Source organism: Diaporthe citri, assembly GCF_014595645.1.
Source record: "Diaporthe citri strain NFHF-8-4 chromosome Unknown scaffold_14, whole genome shotgun sequence".
NCBI classification, from domain to species: domain Eukaryota; kingdom Fungi; phylum Ascomycota; class Sordariomycetes; order Diaporthales; family Diaporthaceae; genus Diaporthe; species Diaporthe citri.
The window spans coordinates 239,476-264,823 of record NW_025064859.1 but is presented as its reverse complement, the minus strand read 5'-3'; the positions used below and the strand labels follow the sequence as shown (position 1 = coordinate 264,823).

Sequence of the window (25,348 nt, the reverse complement as noted above, 5' to 3'; positions counted from 1 at the left end):
GGAGACCGCAGTCCACAATTTTCTACTCGACAACGACTTACCCGATTGACCATCCCACGGTCTCCAAATCTGAAATCGCGAAGCGCTTCTGGCTCTCATATCGTCTCTTTGTCTCCGATGACCACATTATCACTCCGCAGTTTATAGATACCGAGGTCGGTCAATGGGTGGCCAAGGATGGCCTGACCGTAAGTGAGCTCTTTACAGAGATCGCCGACTCGCATTGGCCAGACAGAGTCCGAGTGTGGCCTTGTTGATACCAGTCACTTCTGGACTTGGTGGCCCGCCCCTTCGCTGATGAAGAGGGTGGAACCCGTCCCATACCTCTTCGAAGATCACGAGCTCCGTGAGGGCAGTCGGTAAGTTCCCAAAAATAAGTCCACAGGCTGTAAATTGACATTAGAACAAGGACTCTGCCAGCATCTGTCACGGATAGGTATTTTCGCTCACCCGGTTGAATCCTGGCATTTATAGGCCGTGGGGATCCAAGTACTCCTCGCTGCTCGTACTCGATCTTCTTTAACGCAGGCAAGCTTCCCAAGAGTTCGCCAAAGGCGTCTGGACCCGGTTGGAAGTAATCATTGCGCCGGAGTTGCAATGTTGTCACTGCATTTACCTGTGGCAATCTGGGAAGTGACGCCGGGAAGTAATGGTGCGTCGGGGAGGAAAAATGCGCCAGGACCTCACGATTGCGACGCTCATCCAAGAGTAACCGGTGGTAGGTCGATAGCTTGGAGAGCGACCGGTAGGAGGTCGATATCTCCAAACTTAATCGCCCTGGGCCCCTTTTCCCATTTACTCATGGAGCCGAACAGCGTTCCAATGGCATAGGCGAAGGCCTTATCTTCATCGCGTGACTGACATCTCCGTGGCCGCCGCGGGTCCATCAGAGGATCGAATTGCACATCTAGCCTACAGCGAGATCAGTAAATCTCGAAACTTTGCAGTCGGAATGTCTAGTGAAGCGGAAGACAGGCATATATGCATAGTCGAGGACCATAATATACAGCCATGGGTGTCAAGTCGTACCAAATATGCTTGACCAGCTGCGTCCTATTTCTGACTACAATCACGTCGAACTGTGAAATTCGCGGTCCCGTCACGGCAAGCCGTTCGAAATGCTTCTCCTCGAAGAATGTTTGCCATTCCGAGCATACGGACGCGTATGCGGTCGTCCGGCGGTGTTCCAGGCGGCACGTATGGTAGAGTTCTTCGAAGATCAGATACCGGATGTCGTTTGGGAATCGATCAAAGAACATTGGCGATGCCATTGTGGCTTGTGTCACAGAAGGTGCAGAACTGTCCCTGCAGTGTTCAGGCTTCCGGCTGCGGTGCTTTCGGCTGAGTGGAACCTGTGAAAAGGGTCTATGTGGATGAGACTGTCGATGCGGGATGGGGAAGTGTTGTGCTTAAGCGAAGTGAACATCCATCATACCGATTCAGCTGGCGTGTAGGCCCCGTGTGTTTTCGTTGTGGTTTCCCTCGTTTCCTAAGGTGCCGGTGGTGACAGCCCGTCTGTTGGTTCGCCCGTCCACCGGGCAGGCGCTGTTGTCTCGGGCGGGGAAGTCGGATTTAAAATCTTCATATTGTCTAAACTTGTAGACCAGAACCAGTGTATTATACCTGAAAAGGACGGCCTGGGCGCAAGATCCTTACTACACGACACATCCAGTGAGATGCCAGTCCATATAAAGCACATGGTCAGTATACTCTGGGATGCCCTCCGGTGCAATACTATCCTGTCACGTTTTTGGCCGCTATACTATAAGGACAAAAGTGACGCCACTAATGCACAGTACACCCGGGTCCTTATGTACGCGACATATCCTGTGAGTACCGAATCAGAAACGTCTGCTGCATCGCAGGCAGTGGAGTTACATGTGCTAGGCGGGTTCGTTCCCGTCTGAAGGGCACAAGGGCGGGGAAGACAAGTAGCTTGCTTACACAGCTCCCGGCAGATGACTTGGCACGCCCTAATGTGACTAGATGGCTCCAGTGACGTGATGTATGAGACAAAACTAGGTAAGAGCTTCACGGCGGCTCATTCCCGCCCTGATTCCATCATCGGTCAACACCACGCCTTTCCATATCCTGACCACTGCCGCCTTGGACTCAGAGCTCTCGAGGTGGTTCGAGGATATTTGTAATCTCGTGAGCATCAAGTTCACTTCGGTGGCTGATCACTGCTGCAGGCCCATACTGTACTCGATCATAAAAAAGAGGAGATCCCCACCACACTGATGCCTCGGTTGTTCCTATCCTGGTGTCAAATAACCTATAGCACAACCGATTGAATAACAGTGAACACCATCGTTAGCCAAAGGCACGTACCGTCAATAATTCCTGTCCAAGTTAGCGACAAGCCACGATGGCCAATATCAAACCGTTCAAGATCGCGGTCCCGGATGCGGACATCGAGAAGCTCAAAACCAAGCTCTCCCTGGCAACATTCCCCCAAGATGTCGAAATGTCTGATTCCTGGTCGTATGGCACGCCGCTGAAGGACATCAAGCGGCTCGCAGCATACTGGCAGAACGGCTTCGACTGGCGCGCCGCAGAGGCGAAGCTCAACGAGCAGCTCTCCCAGTTCACCACGACCATCTCCGTCGACGGCTTCGACGACATCGACGTCCACTTCGTCCACCACAAATCGGAGCGCCCGGACAGCATCCCCCTGCTCTTCAGCCACGGCTGGCCGGGAAGCTTCTACGAGGCCGCCAAGCTCCTGCCGCACCTGACCAGCCCCCCGGGCCCGGGCCAGCCCTCCTTCCACGTCGTGGTGCCGTCCCTGCCCAACTTCGGCTTCTCGGGGAGGGTGGCCAAGCCCGGGTTCGGCCCGAGCCAGTACGCCGAGACGTGCCACAAGCTGATGCTGCAGCTCGGCTACGACAGGTACGTCACGCAGGGCGGCGACTGGGGCTTCATCATCACGCGCAGGATGGGCATCCAGTACCCGGCGCACGTGCTCGCGTCGCACCTCAACTTCGTGCGCGTGAGCAAGCCCCCCGGGCTGGCCGAGACCCCGGGGCAGTACCTCAAGCATGCGGTGCTGCCCTACAGCAGGGCCGAGAGGGAGGGGCTGGAGCGCAGCAGGTGGTTCCAGCAGGAGGGCTTCGGGTACAACCTGGAGCAGTCGACGCGGCCGCACACGCTCGGCTTCGGGCTGGCGGACTCGCCCGTGGCGCTGCTGGCGTGGGTGTACGAGAAGCTGCACGACTGGACCGACAGTTATGCGTGGACCGATGACGAGGTCCTCACGTGGATCAGCATCTACGCCTTCAGCACGGCCGGGCCCGACTCATCCGTGCGCATCTACTACGAGGCGAAGAAGAAGGAGGCGCTGTCGCCGGGCTACTCGTACTTTGCCAAGGTGCCGCTGGGGCTGAGCTACTTCCCGAAGGACCTGGTCGTCCCGCCTAACACGTGGGGGAGGACGCTGGGCCCCGTGGTGTTTGAGAAGAGGCACGAGGACGGCGGGCACTTTGCCGCGCACGAGAGGCCGGAGAAGCTCGCCGGTGACCTGAGGGCCATGTTCGGCAAGGGGGGAGGCGCGGAGGGTGTGGTGAAAAAGCTGAAGAGCCAGTCCAGGATCTGAAGTCCGGAAATTGAGCCATAGTATATTCAGAGCGCTAGCTTCCCTTGCTGTTTATGCGGTTGCCTACAAGGAATTACAAAATGCTTATTAAGTCCGTCGCGTGACTCCAACGTTCTATTGAAGCGTTTCGTGAGCCAGGCGGTCACACAGCCAGATTTGTGACATTTTTGAGTGGTAAATGCAGAAATTGGGGAAAATTGAAAGAGTGCCATCTAATTTCACTGTATCACATAACATCGCCCCCACCAACGAAAAGGCATTTTGGCCTTTGACTCTAACAGAGATCTATACCACCACCCCTTCTTCCAGACGCCGTAAAGAATGTATAGAAGTTGCCTTCTCTATGGTCTAATCCACATCCGCAGTTCCCAGGTACGTGTGCCGTCCCAACCGGTTCCACCGGTGTAACCTGCCCGCCCCCGTCGCCCGGACTGACGAGCAATTTGCCCCCCATTCGCCCCTCTACCGCCTGTTGGAACTGGACCCGTGCCCGGACGACGACGAGGAGGAGCCCTGGCCGTTCTTCGAGCCCGGGGTGTTGTAGACCCCGTAGACGACGTCCGTCTTGACCACCCCGATGGGGGACGAGTAGCGGAGGACGTCGTTCCAGTTGGTCTGGGAGCTAGAGCCGCCTGGAGGCGAGGACCTCGAGCTTCCGGAGCCGGACGAAGGTTGTTGGTGAGACATGTTTTGTGCTGGTAGTGGTGGAGTGTTCTCTGAGGGTGGATTGGGCTGGAGGTCTTGTCCTTTGAAGGATTCGGTGCGGTTTACGAGTTGTGGCAAGAGTGTGATTGATGGTTTGGCTTGGATACTGTTATCTTGTGCCCTAGAAAGAACTGTACCGTCGAGCAGGACGCCCCCCTCGGCTTTATACATTTCCAGACGACATCTCGAGAACAGTCAAGTCGTGGTATATTTTGAAAGTGCTAGTCTATATGCCGAGTACCAAAGCGTCGCGGGCGCACCAGACCTTCTCTCATCCTGAGGCTGACCCGTCAAATCCTACTTCTCACCTTAGCCCAGATCTAATTTCCCGTTAGTTAACATGGTAAATTCCCACATGGCATGCAGGGGTTGTGTTTGGCCGCATCCCAATTATTAATGATGATGGTGGTGGTGGTGTGGGTGAGCCCAATGCCGTAGGGCTGAGCAACTTTTTGTTTTCGATCCGCCAGGGTTATATCTGGTGGTGTGCGTCGTACAGACCGGCCAGTGGGATGTGAATCCTATGTACCAGTCCCCGCCCTACTGCACGTCAAGGCGTGGGTTTTGACAGGGGTGGTGGGCGAGGTTGTTTCTGGAATCTGGGCTGCTGACACAAGTGTTCCAGAATTTCCAGATCGGTTCCTCGCATAACAAGTCATAAGTGCAACTAGACCCCCTCGGACCGGGTCGGACTCTTGAGGACGAGACCGATTCGCACAGCACCAAAAAGACCAGTCAGCTTCCCCCCATGCCGTGTTGGTGCGCGTTGGTGCGGGCTGAGCCCCGACAGGCAACAACATAAACTCGGTCGGCAGGCCCACTCCTGGGACACCTGAGCGGGCGGGCTGTCGTCCTCTTTTTTTTTTTTTTTTCCCCAAAGTTCTTTTGCATTCCTGCCGTTTTATCTAGTAAGCGCGATATACGTTTGCCTGGCTCCCTTCCAGGCTCACCATTATCTCGATGTGGGACATTTTTTCCACTGCATTTGTTCCTTCACGGAAAACCACCAACGAGAGAGACAAGACGGGAGGAGGTGTTTAAGTCGGGCAGGAAGTGCGTCATTTGCAGTCTCCACCGGTCCTTTCGCACCATCGCGCCCGGATCCGGATATTTGGATCTTTCGCCTCAAGAGTTCCCATCTGACTCTCATTTCGGATCTCACCCGGCCGGCTGATAGTACTATCCAGTTGCTCCGTCCTGCCTTCTGGGCTCTCTTCCTTCCTTCCCGCCTCTCGCGCTCGATCTCGGGGTCGCCTTGTGTCCTATGCAGCCCCCAGGTTGCCCGTGTGACACCTCCCGAAACAAAAGTATCAGCTGGATTCTCACTCCCGGCAACTCCTTCAAGCCTCATCTGACGGGGTTATTTTTCATAATGATAATTGGGGAACCCGACAACGCGCACGCGCGTGCGCGCTTGCGCCCGCGCTTGGTTTTGCTTTTTCTTCTTCTGCTTATGCCTGGACGTCCATCCAGTCCATCCCGCCGCTCCCGCTCCCGCTCCCGCTCAGGTCGAACATGGCCTGCCAAAAGGTCTCGTCGAGCTCACCGGGCATCGGGAGCTGGCTGGGTATTGCGTAGTCCACATCCATCGCCTGCCCTCCTCCTCCTCCTTGCGCTGATGCATTGCCGCCGCCAGGCTCCGCCGTCCCAGCACCGCCACCACCACCACCACCGCTGGCCGCATCTTTGGCCGCCGCGTCGCCCGCAGCCTCGCTTCTGAACCGCGGGTCCTGAGGGTACGGGCCAGGATACCCCTCGCGCGTGCCGGGGCGCGTGCGCCCCAAGTACCAGCTCCGGATCCAGCGCACCTTGTCCCTGAACATGCCCAGCACGCTCCTCTCCCCGTCCACGTAGCGCCCCCGCCTCCCCAGCCCCGTGGCGAGGCGGTCCGCCTCGTCGAAGAACTCGGCCAGGCGCGCGCACACGCCCTCGAGGTTGAAGTGGTCGCGCGCCATCGACACGACCCAGTCCGGGTCGCGCTGGGCGTTGGGGGACGACGCCTCGTCGCCCAGGAAGAGCAGCCGGCTGGCCGTCACGATGACGAAGGAGATGTGCGCGCTGTGGAAGGGCATGCACACCAGGTTCTGCGGCGGGATCGCCATGTAGGCCGAGAAGAAGTCGCGCGCCGAGCTGAGGCACGCCCACAGCGCCGAGGTGCGCGCGTTGGGATCGCCCGACTCGCAGCCCGGCGCGGCCGACGTCGAGCGGATGTAGATGGCGGGCTCGTAGAGGCGGCATATCGTGCCGTGGTAGTGCGTCCATAACAGTGCTGTCGATCCATCAGCAAGGGGTCCAGGGGAGGCGGGAGATGGTGTTCGTGGGACAAGGGGTCTGCGAGAGGCGACAGCTTACAGTTGCACTCTACCTCAGGCGGTTGCTGCCGGACCAGGGTGTCTAGTTCCTTGCGTACGGCCGTGATTGCCATATGTACCGGCGCATAATTCACGTTGCGCGACGCGTCATCGTCGCCGTAAGGAACCAGGTCAGCAGCCCGGCCCAGGAGTTGCTGGATCTTGACCAGCGCGACCAGGAAGCTGTCCGAGTCGTACTCCCGGGCCTGGTCAATCTCGTCGCAGCACCTGACCAGGTACGAGCTGTATGTCATTGGGTTGTGGCGCCTGAAGAAGCCGGAGAGTCTGCGCAGGATACCAGTCAGTCCAGTCGGCACCCAGAGATGGGTGTGTCGTGTGTTCTCTTACAAGGATGTGACGTAAAAAGTGCCAAGGGCGGCGCGCATGTCGTCCAGCGTATGTTCTTTGTGCCAATACCTCTTCGTTCCCGTCTGGATCGCGGCATCCTTCAGCATGAGGGAGGAGGCTTTGCCGAAATCGAGGGGCCACCTGCTGAGGCCCAGATCGATCACAAGTGCAACAGCTAGTTGGACAAAGTTTGTTGCCTGGGAGTCGATAAAGAAGTGGAAGTCGCCCCTAAAAACACAGTCAGCCTCGGCGAAGCCATGACCTGGGCATCTGCGCTGCTTCTTACCATGCCATGTGGACCAGCAACGCCTGCAGTATCTCTAGTCTGCGCTCATTGTTGACCACAAGGTGCTCAGCAATGTACCGCCGAAACCATTCCTTGTAGTCAGACTGCATGTTCGGGGCTTGCGGCGCAGCCACCGAGACGATGGTGCGGAAAAGGAAGGGCGTCTTTTCGTAGAAGTCATAGGCGGTGGCCATGACGGGAATAGTAACAAAAGGGAAGTAGGGCGCATATAGGGACCTGTAGATGTTCAAGGCGCGGTCGGCCTCGTAGAATGTCATCCTGAACCCAGGTATGATCTCGACGGCCTCGTTGCCGGGCGGCGAGGGTCTGTTCTGCGCTCTGAAGCCTGGCCCAGCCGTTTCCGGCGGACCCTTTGGGCTGCTGGCGCCTGTGCTTTGCCCGGTGGCGATGGATACAGGCTGGGGCATGCCTGAAGGGGCGAGAGGGCGGGCATTGTAGTGGTAGTTGTGTGCTGAAGGAGGAGATGAGGCGAGTTCCGGGAAATCTGGCCTGTTGCTGGGGGTCGCGCTGCTTGCGGACTCGACGTTTGGGTTGAGGAGTTGCTGGATGCTGTTCCTGCCGGGCTCGTGGCTCGGGACGGGCACACTGGCACTGCTTGGTGGTGTCTGGCCGCTGGAACTAGGACTGTTTTGTTGGATCTGCTGACTGGCGTTCAGGAGGGACATGATACCGTCGATCTTCTCCTCGAGCTGCCCAACACGGCTGTGCGGGAACGACCTGGTCAGCGCGTGCCTCCATCAATCAACTACCTGCATGTCCAGATCTGTGCCGATCGTCGCCCGGGGCAATAAACCATACTCAGCGCTCGGCACGGAGGGCGACACAGACACGATGCAGGCCGGATGAGTTACAAAGTAAACACGTACGTCGATGGGCCGCGCCTCCTTCGCGGGTTGATTTCTGGGAGAGTGCATGGCGCCTTGATCTTGGAACACCTGCAGCAGCAATGTCAGTAGCCTGGCCTCCATCTCGGACGGTCATTGTATGGATGCAGCCCTGGACAGTATAGCAACAAGGAATGCGATTGAGTTCGTCTATGCAGGGCGCGGGACCGCGATCCGGGAGATCGGCATGAGATCGACCGACTCCCGGGCGGACGAGCTTCTCTCACAGCCAGGGGTAGAGATGGCTGGTTTGAGATGAAGCTTCCGCGGAACCTGACATCCGGATGACCCGCGTCGGAACCCGGAACACGCAGACAGTGCCAGCCTTCTCAAGGTGAACGCGGGAGGGGAGCTGGGGCGGTCGGCGGCGAGCACAGTTGCGGCAGCATGGCAGCGTGGCCAACGCATGCAGCATCGGGCGCAAGGCAGTGCGACCAAGGTCGGGCTCAGCTCTGGGTGGATCACCCCGGGGGCGCCCCCAGGTCTCAGGTGACTCGAGGGCCGGGAGTGTTCGGGGGCGTGGAGGAGGGCGAGAAGACCGTGGAGTCAAAGAAGCCACTCACCTCTGGCAGGGCGTGGCACCGGGCTCAGACGGCCACACGCATCGCATCTTTGACCGAGCGCACGACTGGCATGCCCGTGGCCGGTATTTCTGGACCTCGGGCGTCGCGCGAGAAAGGTCGCCCGATGCCGGGGTGGAGTCTGGCATGGTGACGGCGTCGCGGGTTCCCGGAGAAGACCAGACAGTCCAGTATGTGTGTATGTGGGTGGTGCTTGTGCTCGGACTCGGGCTGGGGCTGAGGCCTTGGGCTACTGCTTGAGGGCTGGAGACTGGTTTTCCTTTCTCCCTATTATCAAGTTATGCCGTGTGCGTGGGCAATGGACATCGGGACAGCCGCGCCGTTTGTGTGCGCCCGGGAGGCTCTGTTGCGCCTTTGCTGCGCTGCGCTGTTCTCTAATCCCGAGCTGCGTCTAGCAACGCCGCGTTCGCCTTGTCCGTGGCAACGACCGCTAAGGGTCCAGGCAAGTCTTGTCAGGCGTCAGGCGTCAGGCGTCAGACGTCAGATGCAGAGCGAGCGGCATGTCATCAGGCGGGCGGAGGAAAAGGGTGTGTGCCGGACATGATGAGATGGGCGAGGCAAGGACGGGCTGGCCTCCCGGGAGGTTGCGAGTGTGTGGGAGTCGGGCACTTGATCGAGGAAAACAAGCAGGCCCAGCCAGGGCCAAGCAAAGCAACAAGCAACAAGCAGCGGCAGCAGCAGCAGCAGCACAGCAGCAGCAGCAGCAGCTCAGCAGAGGGAGGGAGAGAGTGGGCAGAGCCGAACCAGGGGAGCACAAGACGAGCCCACTGCAGAACCATGCAAGAACCAGGCAAGAACCAGACCACCCGCTGCCCGCTGCCCGCTGCCCGCTGCCGCTGCCGCTGCCACTGCGCCTCTAGGGCGGATTTCTGGTTCGGCCCGGTCGGGCAGCTGGACCTCGTGGGGCGACAGCTCTGGGCAACACAGCTGGGGATTGGCTCCCGTCTCTTCAGGGGGGCCGGCTCGGGTTCTAATTGAATATCCGAGCCCGAACCCATCCAGACATATTTTTCCTCGGCTAACAAACGAACGACACTCCGAACACCCCATCGCTCCATCCCGCCTGCTGCTGGCTGCTGCTGTCACACGAACTGCTGCACGCTGCGGGCCGTCCGATCTCTGGGCAGTCTGGACCCAAGAAGCTCGCCCTCGTTGTATCTTATGTAGTCTATATCTAATCTACAGTCTCGAGACACACACGTGAGCAGGTCGTACGAGCAGGTGGGACACGACGACAGTTGAATAGCTAATCCATTACACGTATGAGGAGCAAGTGGGAACGCATTTCCTGGCACGGAATTTGCCACGATTCAAAACCCCAGCCCCCTTGAAGCCGTCACGATCCGGACACCTCAAAGTTGTTGCACCGAGGCACGAGGGCACCCAATGTGTGCCTGAAATCGCGAATACGATCAGTCACTGTTTGCATAAAAGCGGCTACCACCGCGTGCCGCATTGCTACTCGTTGACGGGCACATGAAAGCATGTAGGTAGGGATGGCTGGTCTGGGTATCCGGGTCCTTCCTCCCGCGGTCCTCGTCCTGCTCCAATGCCAACCACTGCTCCCGACCACCAACACTTTAGCCTCTGAGCGGGCCGCGAGAACGCCATGCCAAAGATGAGATGCTCGCTTAAGCGCTAGTGAGAAAACGTAATCTGCAAACAAGGTTCCTCCTTAATGACCGAGTCACCCGCAGTCAATTTCTCAGTCCGCCCCTGATATCAAAGCATCGAGGCCAACAACAGCCGCACAGTTTCACCAGCTTCTGACAAAGGTGAATGCGTGGGAAAACTCACACCCCCCCTCGCGGTCCCCAGCACTGCCGACTTTCCGCGTCCGAGCCGTCGCGACCACGGCACGGTCGATACGATACTTGCTCTGCTCGCCTCCCCGGAAGGCACGCGGCTCTGTGGGCCGCGAGTGGTGGGTTGACTTGATACCACAACCATTCACATCAAGTTTGCCGAACTTCTAAATGGGTAGGCTGCTTGATCCGTTCCTGTATGCGAGGTTGGCGAAGGGGGCGAGGTGGCAACACTTTGGTAAGGGTTCCTGGTTGTCGGATCATGGGCTTCAGCGCTACAATCATGACTCTCAGCTTGACCCTAGCTTTGGCATTTGCACCTCCAGTTGAGAGGAGTCAACCTTCACAGGGAGAAGAAGTCAGTACGTCCAGCAGGAGAGGAGTCAACGTTTTCGTCGCTCTGCACCACAGACCCTTGCCTCTTCCTCCAATCACGAGTCTCAACCAACTTGGTGGCCAACTCGAGAGGTGTCTTTGTAAGCCCACTAGACTGCCGAGGGTCGATGTCTTCACAAGGACAAAGAGCCTCGATAGCTGCCCGCAGAAACATGTGGAAGCGATCACTGTCTTGAAACACGGTCTTCGAGGAGAACGCTGCGTACTTCTTTCTTGCGCCGTCCATGCTGTCTTCTCTTCCTTGCCAGCAATGTCTGGAAGGATGTCAGGTCGTTTTGACATAATCTGCATCGCTTCTTTCGCCTCATGGTGGTATTGCAAACAGTCCTCCACACTCGAAGTCTGCATAGTAATCAGCACATCGATCTGCTTTTCCCCCACATAGGCTTAAGCACGCTATATAGAGGAATGAAGAAAGGGTTGACGGTGTCAAGCTCGGCTCATGGCACAATTGAATGTTTCAGCCATGATGAAGGCCGCCATGGAGCGCCTCATCCTGGGCCCTGCCATGTTGTACGGTTATCTCCAATGCATCAGAGGGCCTGCCTTTTATACTCCGGGTCCCGCTAAGCCACAAGCGTTGTGGATTACCAGCTTTTATTCAAGAGGCTCCGGAGTTAGACTCACCTTATGGCGTTGATGTGCATAGGGCGACCTAGCGTCTACAGTTTTTTGTCAGGATGGGCTTCGGTTTTGGTCTTGGCGACTTCCTCGCTGTGATCGACCTCGCCGAGAAAATCCGGAAAGGATTTACAGATACACCCAGAAGGCTTCAGGATATTGTGCACGAGGTGAAGAGTCTCTCCATAATACTCTCAGACGTTTCAGCACATGCGGACACGGTGGCGGAGAAGCTAGATCCTTCAAAGGCCGACGAACGTAGAACTGAACAGGATGGTTCATGCTTCCGATCGTGTGCTCAAAGAACTGCAGTGAAAAACGCCCTTACCAGCCAGTATGTAAATCTTCAGATACATCCGCATTGCGAGACTGCTTGCAAGTGTTCCCAGGATATGAGACCCTGAGTCATGCCCACGGATCTAATGAGAGGCACGGTAGAAAACACATCTGGACCCGCCTGAATTTTGATTCTGGAGAGATTTCTGGGCTGCGAAAGAGACCCACGATCACCATTACAACGCTGGAATGATTTCTCGGAAACTTCACAGAACAAAATAAACAAAAGAGACTTGTCCGGCTCGAAAAGCGTATCGACGGGCAAGAAACTGGACTAGCAAAGAATCCGAAAGGCATACATATTGTCAGAGATGGTTTATCGGTTGTCTCGAGCCTGGAACTAGGAAATGGCTTTCTGGCTCGCCTGATGGCAGACTTGGGCCAGCGACCATGCAAGAGGAACCACATTTCATTGTCCGGGTATACCAGGCGCTGGTAAAACTCACACATCAGCCAATAAGTGCTATGTAGGGAGGATTATGGCCTCCAATTTTGAACAAAAAGCAGCTCTCATAGTTCCGGATTATTCCTCGCGATCATCGCACCGTCCTTGGTGAGGTTGTTGATGATGAGGTTACCCAGAAGAGAAGAACTTTTCCCACACACGGCACCCTCCTCTTTCCTCTCTTTCATGATAAGCTTGCTAATTGTATGGCACGGTGGTAATAGATAAAACACGTGCTGTGCTCCCCGTCCATGACATCGATATCGCCTTCGTGTTATGTGACTATCAACGATCTGACCAGAGACAGATTACGGGCTCACATAGAAGCCTCCCAACACTTATGCCCAGGACCTATTTTGGTAAGCTTCTAAATTTCACTTCCCACCAGGCCATCATCACTACTACCACCGGTACAATAGCGTTAATAATAAGTAGTACTGAATTAGGTACAATCCAAAAGGATTATTATGTAGATTGTATACTGGTTGACGTAGGCTCTTGGCAGATATCAGTATTCTCAAGGACTATAGCTGCTTGAATTGTATTAATGGTAGGGAATACAAAGCGAGGGGAATGAATGCAGGTACTGGTTCATTGAACCCTCCTAGTTGGACTACAGCCAGGTAGATTTTAAATTTCACGAGTTATTCAACCCAGCTTCAGGAAGCATTTTCTCTAATGAAATGTAATTTCCTGCTACCAATACTTTGAGGCTAATGAGTGTGTGATCATGTGCTTGTAGGCTGCCCAACTGATAATGAAACCAAAAAAAGAGAAAGACGCCACTCTAAACCAGGTCATCGCACCGCTGTCAGGTATCAAACCGGCTATCATTCCCCAGGATCATTTATTGATCTCTTCATGCCAAAAAACCAAGAAATACACAGTATTCCATCATAGTTTAGTTAAACTGAAGTGAATGCCCTTCTGCTCCATGGTTCCCTGTAGAGCTTGCATTTTTGAGACAAAGTATCGCTCAGAGCTGTTTAGGATTTGATTGATAACGGCGAAGCCATGATCGTTGATTTGACTGGTCTCGTACTCGAGACCCACCGTATTCAGCTGCGGGAAGTAAGTCGGAGAAAGCGCCTCAATGGCCTCGAGAAACCAAATCGTCCATGGAATTGTCATGTGGCGAGCAATAGGATAGGGCACCGGTATCCGTTGGTCTTGGTAATCTTCTGGCACCGGTGCAACATTTTCGCCGTCTGCGTCCTGCAATGGGAAAACCCTCAAGTCGGCGATGAGAACTAAGCTCTTCAGTGTCCTAGGAAGCACCTCTCCCGGATGGAGTACGTCGCTCGGATGGATTTTGGCGCAGTTCGCATCGAATGGGTCCCTCAATAATCGCATCGGAATCTTTAGCGACTCCAGCATGGGGGCAAAGTGGAATTGGGATTTTATCGAGTCTGAGAACCATCCGCAGTGGAACCATCCTCCCTGCGACGAGATATCAATGCTCAAGTGACGGAGAGCCTCCGCATGGACGCGCCCATCCGGCCATCCTGGTGGAAATTCCCTGGTTGGTCGCTCGTGGCTGCGATGCGACAAGACAAGCGAAGACAGAGCTGGAAACATGGCAGTAATTGCTCCAATATCCTCCCAGGGCATTCTGCGGCCGACTCGCAGATCGATGCTTGTGATTGTGTCGCGTAGGGCCTCTTTTCGTTGACCTAGAACCAATTGCGTGTCAGCTGAATCTTGTCTTGGCGGCACGGTGTGTAGGAGTGTTTGACAGCTGGGCCGAACGACTTGGGACAGACTTGATGCGACAACAACTTACCGAGAAGTTCTGCGTAGATTTCGCGACCTTGGAAGGGTCCAGGTCCAGGTCGCCGGACAACAATATGGCTCAGGGAGGGCAAGTTTAGCAGGTCGTTGAAGATCTGATACTCTCCAGATCGTTGTATCTCTGAAGCCTCGCCCGAAGGAAGCAAAATCCCCAAGGTCACCACGTTGGGCAAGAATCCTTGCGGGTGGTTGGAATCTTTTGCACGACTGATATCCATGTGTAGAGACTCCCCCAATGTCTCGAAAGGCCTTGAGTCTTGGAACTCCGTCGTTCTGTCGAAATTCAGAGACAATGTGACAAGATTAGGCGTTTTCTCAAGGACTGCTACCAACGTCTCGGAGAATTGGCTTAGAGTCATGTTCTCTGGAACATAATTATCGTCCTCATCTTCAACGTCTGATTCAGCGAAATATCGGTACACAGTAAGCGATTTGACGTGCTCGCCGAGTTCAGGGGAGGTGTCCAGGGTTTTACGGAGACGATGCAACTTGTACGGGTCGGAGACGACGATGGTTCGGTAGAGGTGTGGCTTCGCAACAAATTGCATTTGCCTGGAGACCCCGCACAGAGCTCGCAGCGCATCAAGTCCTGCTTGAGCTGAATGCAAAGCATCTGAACCAGCATAGCCTGTTTGGACAGTGTCATGGGCGGGAGGCAGACTCTCAACCATCTCGAGGATCATCTCCATAGGGAGTGACGCCAACCCACGGGACAGAGCCCTCGCATCCTCCTGTGTTCTATCCTGCATGGACAGTGCTTCCATGCTCATGCTTGAGCTTGGGTTCTGGTCGGTGTAATGACCTTCAGCCATGTTGTGCTTGCTGAGAGGCACTTGGATATCTTTGTTGGCTGGTTGCTTGTAGCTGTCAAGATATGTGTGAGTGATGCCTATCGGATCAGTAGACTTAGTATTTACTGGTACGTATGCCAGTGATCCTTCTCAAAGAAGCCGGAAAGTCTCAGGAATACCTGTCACAGCCTAGACTTTCCGTATGAAATTGTCTCTGCGCGCAACGTGTTGTACGTATGATGTGAGTAAATGGACCAAGGTTGGAGATGATGAATTTCAATAGCCGCTGTGAATTAATTTTTTTCGGGAGAAAAGTAGGTAGTAGTGAGATGTGTTGAAAAGTAGAAGCTGGGCTGGCCCATTCCTGCCTTTTTATATTCCAGCGGGTTGGTGTCGGAGCTATATGTCATCGTGAGTGACTCGCCATATTTTATGGCTTGGGACTGTTACCCACCGGCACACATGTAAAGCGATTTATCACCCTGGCTGATTTGAAATTGCTTGACTGAATTGACGATGATCCACAGTAAAACGACAAGTTGTAAACGCGAAGCTGTGTAGTGACGAGTCCAGGTTCTGTGAATTCAGACTGTGACTAAGGCAAATGTGTGAATACTAGAAACGGTAGACAGCCCAGGCGCATCATAAAATCTCAGACTACACCCTCAGAAAACGCAGACAGAAAGACTTCAACCAATCCACCACACCCGGCACTTCTTCGACACAGGTATACCTGGATCAGAAACAACTCTCACACACAATGAAGACCTCCGCCATCATCGTCACCGCTGCAGTCGGCCCAGTCGGCATCATGTGCATCGCCAGCGGCTTTCTGGAGTCCTGCTCGCAGATCGGCTTCACCAACCTCGAGGGCGACCCCGGCCGCTCTATCATGCTCCAGGCCTACTGCAAGGTTCAAGGCGGCAACGATCACTGGACCCAGCTGGACCTCAACACCTGCTTCGGCTGATCTGCCGATTCCTGCAACTTCATCTCTCCTCTTTCGAGCGACTTCACGGACTCCTGCACCAGCTGCTACACCTCGACCGCTGGGGGTGGGGACTTTGATGGCACCTTTTCCTGCCGAGGTCCTTGCAATACAGGCAGTGAGGTCTTCAGGATGTTCAATCTGGGTAGGTGCGTGATCTTCTTTGGTCCATCCTTCCCCGACAGAACAGGCCTTTCGTTATTGACACGGACCTTGGCAGACTCTTACGTCGGCAATCTTCTTGGAGATCTCATCTGCTAAGTTGACAAGGGCAGGGCCCTGGCCCAGTCATGAGAATTTTGATTGGTAGAAATAGAGGATCTGGCGCTGTCACTTTTTGGCAGTAGGCACCTGGGATTGCATGGTGTGGCATGGCATTATGGCATGGCGTTTACAAGTGCCTGATTTCTTCAGATATCCTCTGGGGTTGACACAAGCAACACCGAACTCGGCACCAGACCTCCAGTTGTGGACTTGGACCTATGGAATATAATTAAACAGGAAATTTCCGATCCCGATTCTTTATCCCTCGAAAGGAGCCCCAAAGCCGGTGAAATGCGAGTGTACTTGTTGCCCTAATCTTTTGACTTCTTAGGAAGGACCATTTTGGCTGTTTGGGAGTGTTGAATCCGTCCGCTCCTGCGTCCGCTCCTGAACTTGTGAGTCACAGGGACACGGACGGCCCAAGACCTCGCCATTTCATGATAGACGAGGCCCAGATGGCGCAAGCCGTGGAAGTCATGACGAGGGTACAGCCGCTATCATTATGTACCTAACCCTGAATCGGGATGCCTCAAGCCTGCATTCAAAGAAGAGGAGACGTGACAGGCCATGGTACAGCCGCGCGAAAACAAGAAGAATGGTAGTATCTCTGACTAAAGTTTTTGAGGCAAGCGAAGCCTGGATGGAAATTCAAATCCGCTGTATGGATACAAATATGTCATAATATGTAGCTGAATCCCCAACAACAATCGAACGGCGCTGGCTCGGCATGAACATGATATCGACCATTCCAGACGGTCATGTCGTCGATGAATACGATCGTAAAGCCCCGTCATAACAAGTGAGCATCCAGTCTCCATGAACTCCGGGAGATACCTCACTTCATGAGTGTCTCAGCCCGGCCGTCCAACTTGACATGGGACTCCTGCCCGACATACTGAATCTTCTCCCTGAGCGACTTGTTGCCCCAGTTTTCCTCGTCCCTCCTGTCAGCCGCCTCTTTCTTGGCCCGGCGGATGTCAAGAATAGCGAGCAGTATGTTCAGCATCGAGATGCCACTCCCGGTGATGTAAAGAGCGGTAAGGCTCACCGCGACGGTGAATGCCGCCTCGAAGGGAACCACGCGCGTTACGCACAGCGTGACGGAGCCCAGGTCGGCGAAGCCGCTGATCACGGTCGGCATAGTCAGGCCCAGGAGGATCTGGTTAAGGAATGTGCGGATCGTGCGTCGGTCGAGGAGTTTGAAGGGCGCAGGCAGGACGGAGGCTTGGGCGTCTGGAGAGGGGGCTTTGGTCGAGATGTAGATCTTGTTGAAGACTTGGAATCCCGTAGCGCCGAAGGTGAAGAGTGCGGTGATAAGGCCGATAATCTGATTTCAGGAAAGATATTAGCGTTTGCAACTACAACAGGAGGGAGGACTGGCTGGGCCACTCACGCCGTGTGTCGTCCGCATATTTCCAGAAGAGCCGGTTGCCAAGACGCCGAAGATGAGTATTATCAACGTGGCAGGGCCCATGAACCAGAACCACCCGACGTTGGCCCACCGTGTAGCTTTAGGAAGGATGTGGTCCAGCTTCAGACGCAAGAGGAGGGCGCGGGTGCCCTCGAGGCTGAAGATCAACGGGAGCACGGTCAAGAACACGGTCAAGGCGACCATTACTGTGAGAGAACACAGGTGTCAGCACAAATTTAAAAAATGGTAGCACTAGATTTCGACAAGGGGGAAGGGGCCAGGGGAGTGGAGAAGCTTACTGTGGATGGCCAAGAATGCCGCGAAGCGAATGGCCGTGTTCCCATTGATGGTGATGCCATCCGCAGCAGAGAGGAGATTGCGCTGGAGGTTATCGATGACCTTCTGGCCATCAATGGCAAATTGGTTTCCATCGCTTCTAATCTTGATCAAACCCTTTGGAACCACCTGTTGAATGGTAGTGACATTCACTCCACTTGTGACTCCATTCGTGGAAATGGTTCCACTATTTAGGAGACCAAGAGCGACAAGTACCAGGCCACCCACTCCCTCACAGGTAAGGGCAGAGACAACGCGCTGCGACACAGACGAAATGGTGTCGGCGTTGAAGACAACAGACAGGTTGAAACTGTTGCCATTGCTGACAGTCGTCACGCCAGACTCCTGACGCGGGAGGACCGCGCTCGAAAGCACCTGGTGGACACTCCGCCTGGTCAAAGCAGTCCCATTACTCGGAGCAGCAGCGCCAGCGTCGGTGTTGTTCCCAACAAGCCCCTCGACGAGCGAGGTCACATTCAGCTGCGACAACAGCTGGACGCCGACGAGGGTGCCCTGGCCACCGAGGCCTGTTCCAAGGCCCATGGCGGCGCCGCCCACGGAGTCATTGAACGAGAGCGTGTTGGGCTGGATGGCACCTGCCTGAGGCATGGTGGCGGTGCCGTTGATCAGTGCCTGTAGCCCGCCCATGCTATTGACGGCGTCGCCTGCGCCTTGCACTAGGCCCATTGCCACACCCTGAGCAGCCCGGCCGATGTCGATGTTACCTGCGGCACCAGCCAGTGGAGAGTTGCCAGAGGTCAGCTGGCTCAGGTTCACGTTCTCGGTGACGCTCTTTGTCAACCCGAATGCAAAGTTGCCCGCCACTGAAGGGGCATCGTTGCCGTTTGGATCAGGGGGGTTGACAACGGCCGAGGACAACTTCAGACCCGCCACAGCACCACTACCGAGTCCAGTTCCGAAGCTCATGGCCGTCATCCCGAGGTTGGGGATGATCTGGTTGATATTGATGTTCTGCAGGGCCCCTCCACTCGTCAAACTTGTGGTGTTGAGGTTGCTCGTCAGGCTGTTCGTCAAACCAAAGCCAAAGGCCCCCAGGGCGTCGGAGGCGGTGTTGCCAGCCGGAGGAGCGAGGTTCGCCTGCGTGAGCTTGAGGCCTGATGAGGCGCCGTTGCCGATGCCCTGGGCCAGGGACATGGCGATCTGCGACGTCGGGACGCCGCCCGTGAACTGCGAGATGTCGATGCTGTTGGCCGACAGCTTGGACGTGTCGACGTTGGACGCCAGCGACTTGGTCAGTCCAAAGCCAAATGTGTTCGCAATGTCGGCCGTGCTGTTCCCCTTGGGTGGTTCCATCGCCATGGCCTGTGGTGACAGCTTCAGCCCCGAAGCCACACCGTTTCCTATGCCATTAGCAGCACCAAGTGCCAGCCCGTTAAGGTCGAGACTACCTCCAGCGCTAGATGCGAGACTCGAGATGTTGACAGAGCCAAGTAATGATGCAGTCGCACCCATCGCCGCATTCTGTAACGCCGGGTTGAGGCCCGTCGCGTTCATGCCGTTGTCGGCGGCGACCTTGGCGGCGACCTGCATCGTCATGGGAGCCGGTGCGACGTTGAGACCCTGGGCGGCGCCGGCGCCGAGGCCGATGCCGAGGAACATGCTGGCCCCGCCGGCGTCCTGGAGGAGTGAGTTCCCAAGACCAGACAAGGCTGACGAGATGCCTCCAGTGAGGCCGGAAAGGAGACCACCCCCTGCCGCACCTGACTCGGTTGCCCCAGGGGCTGCGGGTGTTGTGCCGGTGCCACCGCCCAATAGGCCACCTAGTCCTCCGAGGAGATCTTGACGACGTGTTTTCGTACCGGATGGGCTATCTGAAAGACTCTTTCGGTACCTCTCGAGGCTGAGGCTTGCCTGTTGCAATTCAGGAACATCTTCGAATCTCTTTGCCAGCATCCTTGATAGGTCGGCTACCAGTTCGACGGCATCTTCGACATGGCGTCTTAGTATTTGGTCCTGTGCTGCGGCCCTGGCTGTTTCTGGCAAGACGATTCCTGAGAAGAGTTCTGCTACGTCTGCGTCTCGTGCCGATATCTTCGTGTCCACCTGTCCACTCATCCCCAACGCTGTGACGAGGCTCGATAGCAGCAGCATGACTACCGTCGACCTCCGTGATGCTGGTTGGCCTGCCATTAGCTCGGTCGAAATGATGGCGAGACGTTGTAGAGTCTGCCACGCAAAGTCAAAATTATGTATATAATAATATCGCCAGCGACAATTGAATGTATTGAAGAGCCAAGTCTAGCAGCTTAAGCGGCTCCACAAGTTGATCCATCAGGCGGGAGAAGCCGTGATCTAATAAACAAGCCTGGTCGATCCTCCATCAATACCAGAATATTCCCTTGATCGACCCCGGGTGACAGATAGGTGGGTCCTGCCACCCGGTAAAACGCAAGTACATCGTCGCCATCAGTCGTTGGCAGAGTGTCGATGGCAGGAGCCCACAGCATCGAAAGAAATTGCCCAATCCGGAAACGACCCCGTACCGTCAGCGTCCATGGCCCAGACAGGCTGAGTCGCTCAGGAGGCGCAACACTTGTGGTTGGGCGGACCTGATGGGTTTGGGCCAACCCTGAATCGAGTTTGGGGCCGCATGGAAATGATGACTCCAGCGCTGGGGTCCATCCCGACCAGTGAGATCCGCGCTGCATGGAAGCAGTCGAAGATCATCTGGGACTGCGTTCGGGCCAGGGGTCTATCTGCAGCCGGGGGTGGGACGTCCGGCCGTATTCGTTCATCTTGTCTGAGCTTCGGAGGGAGAGCATAACCAACCCAGGTATGGGCCTGTGGGCGCAGCCAACCCCGTGCAGGCCCAACGAACAAAACCCCGGGGGGGGGGGCAATCCGGTCCCAGGTTTCGATCTGCGAGATTTGTCGCCTCTTGGGACTCGGCTGGCTGGCGAATGGGGTGGCTTGACGGAGGCTGAGTGTCGTCGTCTGAAACGCTAGAGTTAGACTCCGGGCTGTCAAAGATCGGGCGGCTGCAAATCGCGCTAGGTCCCACGTCCAGGGGCAACCTGAGTCAGCGTACGCCCACCCAGCTTCTACAATACGCCCACTTAGCTTTTAGCGTTGGCCTACCTAGTATAAGGAAATTGGCTATATGCATTAATAAAATATAGGTATACCTTAAGAGCTAGCTTTTTAAAATTATAGTTACCTTGCTGCTTTATTGCATTTACCTTATTATTTTTTATGCAATATATTTAATTTATATTTATTATATTAATATAAGGCATAAAAAAAAAATTTTATAACTTTAAATTAACTTATTTATTTTATTATTACTTACTTTATATAATATTTAACTTACCTTATAACTTTATTATAAAATTACTTTTCACTTACTTACTTATATATTTAATTAATTTATTTATAAAATAATGCTTATTTCTTCTTATCTTCTTAAATTAATTATTTTATAGCCCTTACCTTTAAATATTATTTTATTATTAATATCCTTAAACTTAACCTTAATATAATTATAAATAATTAAAATAATAACTTAAAAATAATAATTTAAATATTTAAAATATTTATAATATATTATTTTTATCCTTTAAGGTAATTATAAATATCTTTTAAATATAGTTTATAAAATTATACTTAAATTTAAGTAACTTTGCTATTTACTTATTAAAATATAATTTAATAATTATAATCCTTATATTAATACTTATAAAGTAAAGCATAATTCTTATCTTTAAAATGCACTTAATATTTAAATTAAGCTATATAGATATATAGTTATAATTGCGTAAATTAGAAAAGACTTACCTTATTATTAAATTATTATTAAATATATATTTAACGGTAAAGTAAAGTATTATAATAAAAGAGTAAATAAGACTATAAATGAGTTTATTAATAACTTTAAATAATAAATTAAAGAAGCAATAGTAATTAGGCAAAAAAAGCTAAAAAAGCCATTAATTTTATATAAAATAAACTATTTATTTAGCTTTATAATTAAGAAGGATATAAGCACTTTAAGTAAATATACTTAATTATATATTTTATATATATTTATTAAAATATATAAATCTCTTTTATATTATAAAAACCTTTTCCTTATATAATTATTTAGCATTTAAAACCCTTGGAAAACATTTCTTTATTAGAATTACCCTCCTACTTTATTATTAGGAATAATATAATATTTAGCTATGGTAATATTTATTAAGTACCTTTATTATTTACTCTTTTTATATAATCTTATATAAGTAAATAACCTTTAAGGATATTAATAACCAGCGTAAATTACTTAATAACCAAGATATTAAGGGCTAGCTATTAATTAAACGCCTTATTAATAATTTAATTAAAAATAGTTATTTAATTAACTTATTAATTAATGCAGAATATTAAGTTAAGCATATTATATTTTATTTTATAAAGACAGTATAATTTAAAAGCCTTAATAACCCTCCCTTTCTTATCATAAATGCTACCTATAGTACTAATTAATATGGATTACTACTTATTTATATAATTAAGATAATACCTTAATAATGCCTATATACTTACTTATTAGCCTTAATAAGCGGCTAAATAATTAAGGATTTTACTTAAGTGCTTAAGATATTAAAAAGCCATAAGATTAATTACAACCTTTAAATAGTAAATACTAAGATTGCTAAAAGCAATGCTATTTAAGTAATATTTTTATAAGCATAAATTATTATATGCTAATGGCACTTTTTTTAAGCATTTAAATGCAATATTCATACTACTTAATATATCTTAAATAATATAATATTTAAGGAAATAAAGGCAGAGTTCCTTATTATAATTAACGCTATTTATATTAACGATTTTAAAAGATTTTAAAGCTTATTTTAATAAAAGTAAGTAAAGGTTAATAAGGGTATAAAAGCTATTTACTATATTAATAAAACTTAGCTTAGTTATTATTAACAAAGCATTTATTAAGCATACTTTTTATATATAATGCATTTTAATATCCTTTCTATATTTACTATAAAGAGTTTACACCATTATTTAAAGATATAGCTTAGCTACTAAAAGCGCATATATATAATTATAATAAATACCTTCTTTTATTTAATAATAGCTTTATTTTAAAAGTTTTAGGATATTTTGGCTAAGGAATTAAAAACAGCATTAAGTATATTATTTCATCTCTTTATATTCTTAGCTAATTTATTATCTATAGTATTTTAAATTATAAGTAACCTTTTCATTAATTATTATAATAAGTTAAAGAGTTTAAGTTAACTTAATATACTATGCATAGGATTATTTTAATATATTATAAAATGCTTATATATTTATAAAATTAATATTATAATGCAAAAGGGTAGGGCGTTTTACTTAATTAACTTTTATTTATATTAGTATTAATTAAAACCCTTTATGCAATAATTAGCATAAAAATTTATTTATTAGCCATAACGTTATATCATAAAGCCATCATTATATCTTTAAGGGCTTCCATTATTAAAAAATAATTTAATATTATAGGTTAATATTAAAGACCTTAATAAGCTTATTAATCTTAAGCTTAAGCTTATATAAGAACTACACTTTACCCTCCCTTTATTAAGTAATTTATTGCAAGATATAAATATTTTTAATTATTTCCTTATTAATAATATTGCCCTTGGAATTAAGCTAAACAATCCATTTCCAATCCCGCTCTTAATCCCATCCAACCTTATTAACGCCGCGTATACCCCCTTAAATAAAGCTAAGCTTAATACCTTTAAGCTTAATCCTAACTAATATATCCATATAAGCGTGGAGATAAACGCTAAGCCCTTTAATAAAACAAAGCCTTTTTTATTACTAAAGAAGAGGAGGATTAAGTAGGCTAAGAATGGTTTTAAGAGAGCAAAGGTAAATTATTATATTTATAAGTTAAATATATTAGCTGCCTTAACTAGGCGGCTATTAAGTTGGAATAAGGCGATAAAAAAAAAAGGATAGCTTTTAAAAGGAAATATAAGTAATGCCGTTAGCCTAAGCATAAATATATAAATCCTATTTATTTAAGCATGCCGTTAATTAAGGTAATATAAGTATTATTAAATTTTATGCTTAATTTTAATAAATAAAACTTAAAGCATAGCTTTGCATTAAAGTTTGCTTAAAATATTAGCTTTTTAAAAGAAATGGCATAAGGTGTATTAAATATAATAAAAATAGGTAACTTATTAAAATGCATATCCTTATATTACTTAATAATATTGCTATTATATTTAAGCGATATACTAAAGCTTATTTATTAATTTTATTTATTGTTTTCTTTAAGCATTTTAAAGCACCCTTTATTATTTATCCTTAATCTCTTAACGCTTTAGTTTTAAACCTTGCCTTTTAACCTTATAATACTAAGTAATTATTTAGCTTAAGCCTTTCTAAACTAAGCAATATATAAAAAGCGCATTAAAGTAGCTATTATTAATTATAAATTAAATTAGGCTTAGTGATATGCTAAATAGGGTATATTTAAAAAACTTAATAATATATAATATAAAAAGAGGCGTGGGCTTTGTTATTAGTTTATAACTCGCGCTAACATAATTTGCGTTAGCTAGCTTATAATAAACTAAGCCTTATTAAATAATTTATTAATATATAAAAGAAGCTTAATTATAAAAGATATTATAAATTATAAGCTAATTAGCTAAATTAATAGCAAGAAATATATATAGCTGGATTATATAAAGAATAGTAGTAATATAGATAATAATAAGTATTATAAGGGCTTAAAAAAGTTTAGTTTTATACCTTTAGCTAATAGGATTATAGCTAAAAAGCAAAGATAGGGTAAGTTTATTATTAATAATAATATACTATTTTGCATAGTTTAGGTATAAAAAATATATAATTATATTTTATTTATTATAAATCTTAATAACTAAATCTTTAAAAAGATTTAAGAAAAGTTTAAGGTAAAAAGAAATTAATTATTTTATAAAACCCTTTACTTTAATTAAGATTAATAAAGATATTATATTAAAAAGGGTGTATTTCTTAATATATTAAGAGAATTAAGCAAGGAATTTATGCAGGACTATATTATTATTAAGGGTAATTCTTAAGCAGGAAATATAGCATTATGGCGTTTAATTAAATATATAATATATATATATAACGATTCTTAAATAGGTTTACTTAATATTAATATCTTAAATTATATTATATTTATCTTAAATTTATTTAATATTTTTAAATGCATTGCTATTAAGGCTTTTAAGCTTGCTATTTATAATATAATTTATTATCTCTTATTAGGAAATCCATACCCCTTAAGTTCCTTATTTTATTACCTTTTAATTATATATCTTATTAAGATCTTAATTAATATCCCTTTTATATTACTTAGTAAGCTAGCTAAGCATATTATATT

At 49.6% G+C, this 25,348-nt stretch overlaps 7 protein-coding genes across 7 annotated transcripts; 2 read left to right on the top strand and 5 right to left on the bottom strand.

The window, feature by feature from the left end:
• Nucleotides 1-698: 698 nt before the first annotated feature.
• Nucleotides 699-1,271, bottom strand: INS49_005027 (uncharacterized protein; the record flags this gene model as incomplete). The annotated part of the gene is made up of 2 exons (XM_043165814.1): nucleotides 699-912; nucleotides 1,030-1,271. The coding sequence occupies 2 exons, from the start codon at nucleotides 1,269-1,271 to the stop codon at nucleotides 699-701; spliced, it is 456 nt and encodes a 151-aa protein (XP_043017577.1).
• A 1,097-nt stretch (nucleotides 1,272-2,368) lies between these two features.
• INS49_005026 (uncharacterized protein) lies at nucleotides 2,369-3,595 on the top strand (the record flags this gene model as incomplete). Its single annotated transcript, XM_043165813.1, has 1 exon — nucleotides 2,369-3,595. The coding sequence occupies one exon, from the start codon at nucleotides 2,369-2,371 to the stop codon at nucleotides 3,593-3,595; it is 1,227 nt and encodes a 408-aa protein (XP_043017576.1).
• Nucleotides 3,596-4,057: 462 nt separating this feature from the next.
• Nucleotides 4,058-4,282, bottom strand: INS49_005025 (uncharacterized protein; the record flags this gene model as incomplete). The annotated part of the gene is made up of 1 exon (XM_043165812.1): nucleotides 4,058-4,282. One exon carries the CDS (start codon nucleotides 4,280-4,282, stop codon nucleotides 4,058-4,060), a length of 225 nt encoding a protein of 74 aa, XP_043017575.1.
• A 1,469-nt stretch (nucleotides 4,283-5,751) lies between these two features.
• Nucleotides 5,752-8,899, bottom strand: INS49_005024 (uncharacterized protein; the record flags this gene model as incomplete). The annotated part of the gene is made up of 6 exons (XM_043165811.1): nucleotides 5,752-6,569; nucleotides 6,653-6,936; nucleotides 7,000-7,227; nucleotides 7,286-8,008; nucleotides 8,173-8,241; nucleotides 8,817-8,899. 6 exons carry the CDS (start codon nucleotides 8,897-8,899, stop codon nucleotides 5,752-5,754), a joined length of 2,205 nt encoding a protein of 734 aa, XP_043017574.1.
• Nucleotides 8,900-13,268: 4,369 nt separating this feature from the next.
• INS49_005023 (uncharacterized protein) lies at nucleotides 13,269-14,977 on the bottom strand (the record flags this gene model as incomplete). Its single annotated transcript, XM_043165810.1, has 2 exons — nucleotides 13,269-13,624; nucleotides 14,158-14,977. 2 exons carry the CDS (start codon nucleotides 14,975-14,977, stop codon nucleotides 13,269-13,271), a joined length of 1,176 nt encoding a protein of 391 aa, XP_043017573.1.
• Nucleotides 14,978-15,359: 382 nt separating this feature from the next.
• INS49_005022 (uncharacterized protein) lies at nucleotides 15,360-15,926 on the top strand (the record flags this gene model as incomplete). The annotated part of the gene is made up of 2 exons (XM_043165809.1): nucleotides 15,360-15,367; nucleotides 15,635-15,926. The coding sequence occupies 2 exons, from the start codon at nucleotides 15,360-15,362 to the stop codon at nucleotides 15,924-15,926; spliced, it is 300 nt and encodes a 99-aa protein (XP_043017572.1).
• Nucleotides 15,927-17,043: 1,117 nt separating this feature from the next.
• INS49_005021 (uncharacterized protein) lies at nucleotides 17,044-20,067 on the bottom strand (the record flags this gene model as incomplete). The annotated part of the gene is made up of 3 exons (XM_043165808.1): nucleotides 17,044-17,535; nucleotides 17,602-17,825; nucleotides 17,919-20,067. 3 exons carry the CDS (start codon nucleotides 20,065-20,067, stop codon nucleotides 17,044-17,046), a joined length of 2,865 nt encoding a protein of 954 aa, XP_043017571.1.
• Nucleotides 20,068-25,348: the final 5,281 nt, after the last annotated feature.